Source organism: Urtica dioica, chromosome 4 (genome assembly GCF_054948205.1).
Source record: "Urtica dioica subsp. dioica isolate 48M chromosome 4, U.dioica_male_clone48M_v1_H2, whole genome shotgun sequence".
In the NCBI taxonomy this organism is placed as follows: domain Eukaryota; kingdom Viridiplantae; phylum Streptophyta; class Magnoliopsida; order Rosales; family Urticaceae; genus Urtica; species Urtica dioica.
The window spans coordinates 44,707,802-44,720,563 of NC_142759.1; the positions used below are offsets into that span (position 1 = coordinate 44,707,802).

General features: G+C 38.9%; 2 protein-coding genes across 2 annotated transcripts; one reads left to right on the forward strand and one right to left on the reverse strand.

Annotated features, from left to right (window-relative positions):
- The first annotated feature begins 6,066 nt into the window (after positions 1 to 6,066).
- Positions 6,067 to 10,450, forward strand: LOC149401592 (ascorbate transporter, chloroplastic-like). The gene is made up of 11 exons (XM_089612468.1): positions 6,067 to 6,334; positions 7,014 to 7,501; positions 7,605 to 7,712; positions 7,792 to 7,947; positions 8,040 to 8,255; positions 8,375 to 8,584; positions 8,781 to 8,918; positions 9,128 to 9,229; positions 9,443 to 9,508; positions 9,783 to 9,867; positions 9,946 to 10,450. Exons 1-11 carry the CDS (start codon positions 6,280 to 6,282, stop codon positions 10,041 to 10,043), a joined length of 1,722 nt encoding a protein of 573 aa, XP_089468594.1. The 5' UTR covers positions 6,067 to 6,279; the 3' UTR covers positions 10,044 to 10,450.
- Positions 10,451 to 11,669: 1,219 nt separating this feature from the next.
- On the reverse strand, positions 11,670 to 12,562 carry CYP86A8 (cytochrome P450, family 86, subfamily A, polypeptide 8). Its single transcript, XM_089612269.1, is given in 5 exon segments — positions 11,670 to 12,030; positions 12,033 to 12,244; positions 12,246 to 12,347; positions 12,349 to 12,409; positions 12,412 to 12,562. Coding segments are annotated over 5 exon segments (789 nt in total). The 3' UTR covers positions 11,670 to 11,767.
- Between the last annotated feature and the right edge of the window lie 200 nt (positions 12,563 to 12,762).

The following is a 12,762-nucleotide window of genomic DNA, read 5'->3' on the forward strand; positions in this document are numbered from 1 at the left end:
TGAACAAACTCTTCATGGTTTGCTTAAAACAATATATTCACAATCTAAGGATCAAAGTACTATTGATCTCAGTACGATTGTTAGACGAATCTATGATGTCTGGTTATAGGGCATAGAGAGTTGAAGACTCTATAGTTCTTCTAGGTATCTTCTGAAGGTACTGAATTGACCTGTGCACTTCTAGAGACAGAATAAGAACAAACCATTTAACCTCTTATGTCTCGAAGTCACTATGTATGAATTTCATCGTGCTTACCTCAATTATGAAATGAGAAATGCAATTTCATAGCTTACGTATTCTCATTTGAGAAAGTCAGAATTCGGATTCACTATGTGATTCTAAACATGACCTATTGGTGAAGTACTAAGTTACGAAGATGTCATGAGTAACTTTGTGAAATCTCATAGATATGGAATTCATGTACAAGATTGCTGAAATGCAATGTATATCACATCATGCTTTGTTCCTTGGAATGTGTATAAATGAACTGGCCAGTATCCAAATTGAGCCATGACTCTTTTGGATGAATCAATGTGACTTGTTAGCTCCTCGTCAATATATTGTTTCTAACTTATTCACAAGCAACAAAGGAGTTGAGGAAATAACAGCCAGAAGGGTAAAATGGTAATTTTGTAAATCTCATCTAGCTGATGATATTCATGAAGGGTAAACATAGATAATATTCAGTGGATCCACTCATCACAATTAAGTTGAATTCTTGAGTATAAAATAAATTCATTTGAACTGAGAGATTCTCAATGTCAACTCTTTAGTGGAGTCAATTGACATTAAGCTAAACTTGGAAAAAGTTTGTGAATTTTTTAGTCCAAGTATGTTAGCTCAAGCTTTGTTCATTTGGATCCATGAGGTCACTATCACAAGTCATTTCGAATAGGATTAGTTAAACTAGAAGCTAAGTCAAAACAAGAACTAGACAAGTTTTACGAATATTGTCTAAAGGGTATTTTTGTCCTTTTGGACATGGGATGGTATGAGTGTCAATAAATAAATTTTTTGACATTGTCATATGATGACAATTGAAGTAAAACACTCGGCCATATTGAGAAATATTGGGCCTTGAGGTTTGATTTTCATTTCATGAATTTTATGTGAAAATTCTTAATGGGCTTTTCTTGTGTTGTCATGAATAAATAAGACATCTAGAAACATGTTCTATTAGCCCTAAGAAACCGTCCATACCAAGGGAGAGATAGGATTTATTTTGTGCATTGATGTATGAAGATACTTGCCAAAAGAAAAAAAAAGGAAACAAATTTCCTCTATGAGGAAACTATAATGGGCGGCCAAGGCTAAGGGAGAAGCACAAGAGGAAACAAATCCAATGCGTTCTAGAAGGAGTTGGACGTGTGGAATAAGGAAGGAAGAGCAAATATTTGCTCATGAATATGTGATATTATATAGAGAAGAGGAAACTACCTTTTGAAGGTAATCCTTCTCCTATAAATAGAGCCCTCATTCTCATTGTTTCTCATCCCACAATTTTAGAGATTGAGAGCTTCTCTCTCTAGAAAGTGGCCACCCCCTCTCTCTGTCTCTAACCCTTTTCGTTTGTTTTGGCACCTAGGTCCACATTTGACCTAGAGTTTTGTTTTAGCTCTTTGACTCTAAGACTTGTTCTTGAGTCGTCGTGTTTAGAACTGCCCAGACACTAATTCTTTTTTACCTCGAGTGATTTATGTGATAGAAACTTTCGTGGTTACTCGAGTTCCCGAAGAACGAAGAAAGACGAGCTGCGCGGGGAGACGCGCAATTCAACCTCCACAAGCTTCTCAACGATCAACCTACATAAAGGTTAGTAAACGTGTAATTTCTCTTAGATAGTTTTTAGAATTAATGACATTTTTGGCCTCTCGTCTTTGACCTCTTTAACACCTTGGTCCCTGATTAAAAAAACCTGCAATATTGGCCCATTATGATAGTCATTTTTTCACTTTCAGTCATTCTGTTAAAAAAACCGTCAAAACGGATGAAAAATGGATCATGTGCGTATCACGTGCCTTTTAAATGAGGACAAAATCGTAATTTAATAATAAATTAAAAAACAAATCATATTACAATTAAAATTAATAAAATAAAAAATAAATAAAAAAATAAAAATATCTTCTTCTTCTCTCTCTCACGTTGCTTCTCCGTCGACATCACTCAAAAGATTAAGCCAATACAGCTTCTTCTCAAGAAGCACCGAAAACCAGCATTCCCAGTACTAATAATCCTAACTCATTCAACGAAAGAACTGTCACTCCCATCTTCCAGTTGGGACCGAAATTTCTCATTCGGCCAATTACAAGTTCAAAACTGATAATTAATTAGAGACCAGTAAAAACCCCACCCCACAACTTCATGCCGTGCAAATTCAAGAAACAAAGTAGTGAAAAATCGAGAAAACGGCCTATTGCTCGACCCAATATTTTTTTTCGAGGTGGACTTTTATATTTTTTTTCCACTCTCTTGTCACCAACTATTTACTTATTAATATCCATTTTTATTCAGTACTACCTGATGTAAAGAGAAGTTGCAAAAAAAATTAAGCACGAGAATCGTGATTAAAGGATAATGAGAAGAAGAGCTTATTATATATCAAATTGAGGTATTGGTTTGGCTTTAGCATAACATAACTTGTGTTGGAAAAAAGTTCACCATCACTGAAATAAAGATCATCAAGCTCGGGCAACTTATTTCTCATCTTCTAGAGAACACTATTGTAACCTAATTTAGTCATCTTCTACCCATCAAAATCGAGCCTTTAGCTATCCTAAGTTACGAAGCTTAAGGTCAATTTTAAACCTTCTCTCATGCATTCGATTTCCTTTTTCGTATATGAATAAAAAAAATTAAGAAAATTCAATCCATTACTCTGTATGTAGGTAGGTCAAGCATATTAGGGAAAAAAAGAGAAACCCTAAAAATGAAAATGGAGAGGGGAAAAAGAAAACGAGGACTTTACCAGGGATGGGAGAGAGAAAGCTGAATATGTGCATGAGACAGCCATCGTCGAGATTATTGATGAGAGGCTTGGTTTGAGTGTTTGAAGAAGAAGAAGATTTAGTGAGGATTGAGAATTGGGGGTTTGTTTGAGCCGTGAGAAGCCTGTGGCTCAGGAGAACCTCCGAGCTTCGAGGCGCGACCAGAGAGCCGGGAATCAGATCGGCGTGGGTGAGATTCGTGAAACGAGAGGTCAGTCTCCCGGACTGAAGAAACCCCCAATCGGCGAGCCTGAGCGATCGGGTGAGCTGGTCCTGGAGGCCGAGCCACCTCTTGCAGACGAGCGAGTTCGCGGTTCTCTGAGAGCTCGGAAGCCGGGGGAGGATTCTGAGCAGAGTCTCATCGGGCAAGAGGAGAGTCCGGTCGGAATCGACGGCTCTGAGAGGGCGGGAAGTGGGGCCGGGCCGCGGAGGAGTCGCTCGGGAGAATCGACGAGTGTTGGACGCGTACCAGGCGACCCAGGTCCTGAAGATTTATTTTAATGGCGGTAGTGGTGGGGGAGGATTGAGAAGATTTATTTATTTATTTATCTATTAACAATAATTAGGAAGTAGAATAGGTAAGGGTATTCTGATAATTTCCTTTTTTTTGTTTTACACGTGAGAATTTTCAATCAATTTTAACAACAATGCTAACAGAAGGACTGAAAGTGAAAAAATGACTATCATAATGGGCCAAAATTGCAAGTTTTTTTAATCAGGGACCAAGGTGTTAAAGAGGTCAAAGACGAGGGGCCAAAAATGTCATTAATTCTAGTTTTTATTTTAAAATAACATGTGTTTACTCTTTGTCTAGGTTAGTAAAAATCGGTTTTACTTGTTTAAAGAAAATTTTTGTTTTCCGCTGCTTGCTAGAAGCGATAAATTTTTCTTAATCCTAGATCAATTCCAACATTATGGAATTCCCCTCGAAAAATAATTCTCGTTCAAGACGAACTCGAAACTTCATTCACTCGTTCTGAAATTTTCACATAACCTTAAATATATTTTCTTTAATTCCAATATACCCATTAGATTATTTCTCTAAAATCAATAGATTCATTTGCAACAACGGAAGCTCGTTTCTCAAAAGCTCGTTCAATATTTTCCATACGAGTGATACAAAAGTTTGCTCTTTACACTTAGTAGAAAACTCTAGGCAATTGTGTTGTCGTTTGAACTCTTATCGTTTTGTGTGTAATTGTTTTAATAGAATTAGAGGTCGAGAGAATAACAATCCGTCAATTACATAGGTTTGCTAGTGGATATCTTTGATAATGTGAGATTAGCATCCATAGTAGTAGATATTGTTGTTCGAACCCGAAACCCCCGACCTAGTTAGTTCCGGTGAAGTCGTGATCCCTACTTTTCTTTTATTGAAAAATTCATGATTAATCTTGTTTTAGTTTTGTTTAATTTCGTTATTCGTACCAAACCACATCCACTTTTCTTTGGAATGAAAGTTAGAATAAAATCGCTAATTCTTCAAGTTCTTGTAGATTCGACACTCATCACTTCCATAATTATATTACTTGGGCGACATGTACACTTGCGTGTGTGAATTTATCGCAACACTAACCACTAACAAATCTCTTATTTTAAAACATTACACCAAACGTATTGTTTCCATAATTTTCCTATTTTTATAACCGGCTACAATTTCATGGTTTCTGCCAACTCATCCTGGTTATTGGTAGCAAACAGAAGTTCCGGTTCCGTTGGTGTGCCTTTCCGATGCTTATTGGAACCGAAAGCTTCCAGTAGCTAAAACCCAAAATTTTAGTCCTTATCGAAAATGTAAATTCCAATTCTCATTTCATTTCTTGCCTTCCGCTCAATAGTTTTGAAAGTTACATGCGTTGATCTACCAGACATAAACATTTTTAATAGTTGCGATTGAATGACAGAAATCATGATTTAAGGCAAATAACGTATTCACATTGCTAACGGTAATAAGGTCTGATTTTTTTTCCTTCTAACTCTTATCACTTTCGATACACTGTCGGAAGTGTACTTTCCGTTGGGTACTCTTTCGGAAATAGTACTGTCGTTAACCGAAGATTAACAATTTCTGTCAAGTTCCGTACCTAGTGCCCGGGATGAGCGCCAACCAAAAAGCCCACTTATGTCTACTTGCTCAAAATGAATTTGTTACTGGCCACCATCCAGTTGCACGTTCTAGGATATTCCACGTGGCCTAAAAATGCGTGGTCATGAATATTGATAAAAAAATATATATGAGAATACACGTTGTACTTTTCATCGCTTTTCCGGTCAATTTTAATTGTCCGGTTGGCTTTCGATTGTAACTTGAGCAACGTTGAAAGAAACGGCTCAATAGTCATACTATAACACCGTTGAATTCCTCGCTTTCTTCTACCGAAAACACCCTTCTCCCTCAGTAATTCGCCAATACACCCCACTAAATCTACGGTAATTAAACGTGCGTAGAGGGGTATTCATTAGTATTGACCTTATTCTTTTCCAGAACCAAACAATAGCAGGGATGACGTGCCACGTGGCAGCTCCATGACCTTCCTCCCTTCGGTTTTAACGACACCCAGTATTCTTCCCGCTTTCGGAATAAAGTATCACATATAATATAAATAAAAGTTTCTACTAGGTCCCTGGTTTTGTGTAAAACTGATAAGGTAGCTATATATTTTGCTTATCTAGTTTCGAGCTCAAAATCACATTTCAGAAACAAATGAGCCCTAATTTTTTAAGGAAATTTAATTCAAGCTATTGAACTTTTAATATTGTACTACTTCATTTGCAATCTAGTTCCCTAACACCTATACATGATAACCCATTACTTTCCACATTCAGCTCAATTATTATACTTGAATTCTAACTCAGGTAGCATAAAATCATAAAAATAACACTTGAATTAATTACTGAATAAGTCATACTGGTTGTTCAGTAATAAATCAGTAAAATAAAAAGTTCCAGTCATATTTTGTGTTACTAGTTGTGAATTAACTATCAAGGGACTAATTTGTGATATAAGACAGTTCAAGGACTATTATGCTTAGATCAGAGGCAATGGATAAAACTACCATAAATAAAAATAAAAATGAAAGCGAAAAATTTCGACCAAAAATTTGAAAGAAGGAAAGGCCATTGGTTATCCTCTTCTTAGTGTCTGACACTTGGAGAGAATTGAGCTTAAAAATGGCGTCGTAATCGAGGATTTGGAGCTCTGAAGTTCATCGACTATAAATAGCTCTCTCTCAGCTCATTTCTCAGTTTCGAAGCTCATCATCTTCTTCTTCTTCACTCCCAAAAGGAACGAAAATGGCTATCGGTGGCTTGATTTCGAACCGGAATTTCGGTTCTTTCATCGGCTCAGGTATTACTCCAGTTCAATTATAAGTTTGACAGTTCATTTTTCTTTCCCTTTTTCTGCAGTTTTTCGAGTTCTTCGATGCTGGTTTTGGATATGATTTTTTGGTAAATTTATCGAATCATGTGTTTTGTTCTAAAACATATATGTTTTGCATGCTCTAAAAGTGTTTATCCGTTGTCAAAGTACGTTTTTCATATGCTTTGTTTGTCTCGCCTGTTCGTGTGTATGTGTGTGAATCTGCTGAAGAAAATTGCATGTCTATAATCAGCTACACAATTTCACTGCATATTGTCCTTTTTTTTTCTTTTTTTTTTTGGCTTTGTCTGAGGACTTTTTCAAGAAGATAGATTTAGTAGTTGCATGTAGTTTTTATTATTATTATTATTATTATCAAGAAGAGAGTGCAATTTTACTTTTGCATGTGGATGTGTTTTTTGCGATTAAGCAATTCAATGATCAATCTGCGGTAGTCTTTCGCTTGTGTTTTTAAGCCCAAGCTTTTCTCCCGATATTATAAGAGACTAAGAATTGTTAATTTTTACAATCCTGTTTCGGCTCAATAAATGCCGATATTATAGATTTAACGATTTTCTGAGTTTCAATCTAGTTGGACAGTTATGATCATGTTTTCTAAGATCCTTGCTTTTTATATACTTGCTTGAGAATTACTTGTTTATGGCAGGGAAAGTGTGTACCGCAAAACAGGGTGTTTCGCAGCAGAGAGCGCGGTCGCGGCATAACTTCTTGCCCACCCCAACCCCACAGTGTAATGGTTCGACGTTTCGCACCTCTCTGAAGTCAAGAAGAGCCTTCCATGAAAATGACCGGCCACTGATGATATCTCTGCAACCGAGTAAAAGGTGTCTTACCAGCATCTCCAGGCAAAGAGCAGGGACTGAAAAGTGTGAGAGCTGTCTTTCACGGAATCCATTCTGCAGCGCTCGGAGTCGGTGCGAACTGTTTCTAAATTCCCAGAATGTCAGGATCAACAGAATCCGTGCCCATTATAAGTCCGAGGACGATGAAATGAAGAATGCGAAGGTGGAACTGGGCGCCTCGGGCGAAGCCGTCTTGGTTGAAGGAGCGTCTTCTTCGGGTCAGCAATTTCCTAAGCGCTGGGTGATTGTGATCCTCTGCTTCGCAGCCTTCCTATTATGCAACATGGATCGCGTGAGTGATTCTTTGGCTTTATCCGCAATCAGATTGTTCTCTCTTACCGCTGTATGCTTGTTTATCTCAAATGGTTTTAAGTTTTCCTCTTGGTTTCTCGTAGGTAAACATGAGTATTGCAATACTCCCGATGTCCAAGGAATTCAACTGGAACAGTGCAACGGTTGGACTGATTCAGTCCTCATTTTTCTGGGGCTATCTACTTACCCAGGTATTTCACTCGATACCTGTTCATTATTGATCTCCTTGGAGTTGTGTTTGACGTGCTAAGCATATGTACCTGCATGCAGATTCTTGGAGGCATATGGGCAGATAAAATTGGTGGAAAGCTAGTATTGGGTTTCGGAGTTGTCTGGTGGTCGATAGCAACGATTTTGACACCCATTGCTGCGAGACTCGGGCTTCCTTTTCTGCTTGTAATGCGAGCTTTCATGGGGATCGGTGAGGTAGATTTCACTGCTTGTTCCAAGTAGATCTTCAAGCATTTTCTGTAGCCTGGTCAGCTAATACTAAGAGCAAATCATGTTTCTACGCACAGGGTGTTGCCATGCCTGCTATGAATAACATACTCTCGAAGTGGATTCCAGTGTCGGAGAGAAGCAGATCTTTAGCACTTGTTTACAGTGGCATGTATCTTGGTTCCGTAACTGGGCTCGCCTTTTCTCCTGCTTTGATCAACAAGTTTGGATGGCCATCTGTGTTTTACTCTTTTGGCTCCCTTGGAAGTATCTGGTTCGCACTTTGGCTAAGAAATGTATGCTGTCCCTGTTTTTCAATATTCTGAAGTAACTGATATTGAGCACGGTTGACATATTATGCCGGGGACAATAAACTCATAATTTTTTTCGTTCCTTCTTATCGACTAATCCTCAGGCATACAGTTCCCCAAAAGAAGATCCGGGCCTGAGTGTGGAAGAGAAAAAAGTGATTTTGGACGGTAATGTATCCAAGGAGCCTGTTACTTCCATACCATGGAAGTTAATTTTATCAAAGCCGCCTGTATGGGCTCTAATTATCTCCCACTTTTGCCATAATTGGGGGACCTTTATTCTTTTGACTTGGATGCCCACATACTACAACCAGGTACTTTTAGTAATCTTTTGGCAAACAATACATACCCATATTCTTTATGCGTAGACTTCAAAATAATTATTGAAAGAAAGACGCCGTACTTGGCTGGTTAGATTGAATCCATATTTGGTAAATCCGTCTGTCTATATCTTTATCTTGCTTCTTAAATTGAAAGATGTCTCTTTAAATCTCTGTCTTTCTCCCACAGGTTTTGAAGTTTAATCTCACTGAATCTGGCCTTCTCTGTGTGTTGCCATGGTTGACGATGGCCGTATTTGCAAACATAGGAGGTTGGATTGCAGATACACTTGTGAGCAGAGGCCTTTCCATAACGGCAGTTCGTAAGGCAAGGATTTTTTTGCTAGCAATAATTAACTTCCCGACACAGATTAAGGAAATACAGTTTTTTCTTTCTTTTCACAGTGAAAGCAGACAATGTTTTACGAATAACATCTAAACATTATCTATAGAGATTTGGATCTGTACATTGATTGTAGGTTTCACAAATCCGTGGCATGCTAATTAATTTATCACGAAACCCCTTTCATTTTGTAGATCATGCAATCAATTGGGTTTCTTGGGCCAGCCTTCTTTCTTACACAGCTGAGCCATGTCAAGACTCCTGCTATGGCTGTACTATGCATGGCATGCAGTCAGGTACCAAATATTGTACAATAATTACCTTTTTTGGTCGGTCTAGCTTTTTCAGTCTAGTTTACAAAACCATCGTACTATAAAGTGAAACTTTAAATTTGATACAAGGCTCATTAAATAAAATGATTAAATTAACATAATTCACCTTAAAAAAAAATACAATTAGATTTTTTTGATAACCCTATTCTTCAAACCTCAATGCTCTACCTTTTTCAGGGATCTGATGCCTTCTCACAATCCGGTCTGTATTCCAATCACCAAGACATTGGACCACGCTATGCTGTGAGTTCTCATTATTCTAAATAAGAATTGGTTAATTATTCGAAAGTATTTCACTTGTTCTATACAATTGATAGGAACCTCATTGATTTTGCTACTAGAAAACAGGATAAACTGAATACAATGCCTTTTCATACTATGTCCCATTTTCCATTCATAGACAAATAGTAATGGTAATTTCTAGTTATTCTGATTTTACCCCTTAACTATGTACTATCTTTTACGGTTCCATGTACCCTAGAATCTTAACTACAAGCTAACAAACACTAATTTACAGGGAGTGTTACTTGGACTATCAAATACAGCCGGGGTTCTAGCAGGTGTCTTTGGTACCGCCGCAACTGGGTTCATATTGCAACGAGGTATGAGTTAATGTCTGAATTAACTAGTTAATGAATTATGTGTTCACTTTATTATACTTGTTATATATTTTTTTCCAGGTACTTGGGACGATGTATTCAAAGTCTCGGTTGTACTGTACCTCATCGGCACACTAGTCTGGAACTTGTTCTCAACTGGAGAGAAAATTCTGGACTAAACCAAAGATACAGCGCTCAGGATATAGTGGAAAGAAAGGACAAAAGTTACCAGAAATGAAGAAGTAAATCCTTATTTATCAAAGGAAGGAAAGAAAGGACAACCAGGCTGATTCTGCAAACAACTTTTTGAAACTCCCAGCTTGCTATTGACAAGTTCTGGATTAGTTGGAAACTTGGTTTTTTTTTTTTTTTTTTTTTTTTTTAAATTATTTTTTTCCTTCACAGGTTGAATCCAATAATGTCTCTTTCATTTTTCATTTCATATATGATCACGTAGTCTGCTCTGTAAAGATCGTATAATCAACCTGCCCTATATAGGTCCCAAGACCCAGTTTTAGCAGTTATATTGTATCTAGATTACAATATTCTTCTTTTTATTATTATTATTATTATTATTATTGGAATGAAACGGCATCATATCATATTATCAATCAATATTAAAGATGATGTGGAAGGAAAAAAAATAAGATAATGACGATAGAGCCGCTAATTGAAAAGGCCAAGATAACTTGGGAAACAAATAATCTCACCAGGTAACATATTCCTATAACATCTTATTGAACAATATCAATAACACCAATCTGATGTAACAGTTTAATAAACAATATCAATAACACCAATCTTATGTAACAGTTTAAAAAAATGCCCATCTTGTAATCTTATGAGTGTGGGATGGGATTATCGGGATTATTGGTTTCATCGTTGCCCTCGTAGGAGACAACCACTACAACCTATTTTATAATTGTCCCTTCAATTCCCACACAATATCTCTGTGATTTTGATGGAATCCAATACTCTTGTCTCTACCAAGCAACAGCTTTTTTTTTCTCATATTTTTGCCAAGCCATGTGACAAAAAAAAATGACTGCAGATGAAAATAAGATTCAATTAGATATAGAATATATTATAAAGAATAATAGCATAGCCACGTCGCTTCATAAAAATTAATGAATAAAAAATTCACTTCAAGCAGATTGATTTTCATACATAAGTACATTTCTCTAAGACGACATTGATAAATATTAATAAACACAACCTTAACCATACCATAAAAATGAGTAATGCCAGTATCTAAAGCAATTAAATTAGGATATCTAAGATACAAAAGCAAATATAAGTAATCCAAAAATTAAAAAGAATTATTAAAAAAGAAGAAAAAAAAAATGTTACAGCAGAATTTTTTCCTGCCGTACATGGAATTGGAAAACATGTAAATATAAGATCATTTAAAGGAACATCTCTATCTCTGTGTGTGTGTGTGGCCATAATCACATCCAAAATGAAATGATTAAGACATGTAATTCCCTTCAAAATATATATAATCGAATCAATCAATCCCTCCCACGTAATGAAGTGATAAGTCAAACTACTTGTCGTTTATCCCCTTACCGTTAAGGGAGCCATGAAACGACAGCGAATCGTCACTGATCCTCCTCAATACTCCCTCCAAATCCCTAGGCCGAACCAAAACCCTAAGCCCGTACTTCATAAATAGAGTCAACGACATCTTCTGCTCCACACTATGACCGGGAACCACCGTTAGCCGGTGCCGGAGAAGCACCGCCGCCGCAATCGACTTCATCTGCAAATAAGCCAAATCCTTCCCCAGGCAAATCCTAGGCCGCGCATTGAACGCCACGAACTTGAATCCCTCCGCCGCCAAAAACCTCTTCCGATCCGGCGAAAGCCACCGCTCCGGCCGAAACTCCAAACAATCCTCTCCCTACGCCGATCTCATTCTCCCGGCGGCGTAGATCGAGTACGTCACGGCGAGGATGAAGTTCAGGACCACGTGGCGGAGGAATTCGTCGGAGTAGGATTCCTTGTTGTGTTTTATGAAGCGAGAGAGAAGATCGTCGGTTTGGTGGCGGCGGAGGTCGGTGATGACGTCGTCGAGGTAGGAATGGAGGAGGGAGAGGGATTTGGGAAGATGGGCCTCGAGTCCGATGCGGAGGCGTTTCTTGAATCTCCAGAGGGCTTCGGGGAGGCGAAGCGGTTAGGCTCGGGTGGGCCGGGCTGACAGGTGGCGAAGGTGAGACGGAGGAGGAGGTCTTGGAGGTCAATGGGGCGGGAGGAGAGTTGGGCGTGGGCCAGAGCGGGGGCGAATCGGACCCAGCGGGACATGGCGCGCCGGAGCGTTCTCGTCGTGAACTCGAGGGCGGCGGTCTTGCGCTGGGAGAGCCACTGGTCGCCGTCGGAGGAGGTCCGAGAAGACGGCCTGCCAGGCGGGGCCTTTCGGGTAGTTGTGGAACCGGGTCTTGAGGATGTGCTCCATGTTGGCGGGGTCGCACGTGACTGTCACGCTTGCGCGCCAAGAAAGGGACGGCCCAAATGCACGTCTGGTAGGTGCCGTGGCAGGCGCGCACTCGTGGAGGCGCTCGCAGTTCTCCATCAGCCCCGGGAGGCTTCCCACCACCGGCCAAACCCTGGGCCCACGCAAACTAGTCCGCCACAGGAAGCTGAACCATACAAGGTACGCCGTCGCCGCCGCCACACCCGCCAATGTCCACGTCTCCATTCTACCCCTACCACGTATGTGTGTATCAATGTTATTTGGAGGTGAAAATATAACAAGGAAAGGATATATGTATGGTATATTAGAGAGTGAGTGAGTGTGCAAAGTTATGTGGTGAGATTAAAAGGTGTAGAAAAGATGAAGAAAGAGGGAATCGGAAATGAGAGAGAGTGTTCCGATACTTTTTAATATTTCTTATCTTT

What these genes read in the sequence shown, in the direction of transcription:
- LOC149401592 (XM_089612468.1), top strand. Translation starts at nt 6,280, where the DNA reads ATGGCTATCGGTGGCTTGATTTCGAACCGGAATTTCGGTTCTTTCATC. An exon ending in CGGTTCTTTCATCGGCTCAG is followed by an intron (nt 6,335 to 7,013) that starts GTATTACTCCAG and finishes TGTTTATGGCAG; the next exon opens with GGAAAGTGTGTACCGCAAAA. An exon ending in TCGCACTTTGGCTAAGAAAT is followed by an intron (nt 8,256 to 8,374) that starts GTATGCTGTCCC and finishes ACTAATCCTCAG; the next exon opens with GCATACAGTTCCCCAAAAGA.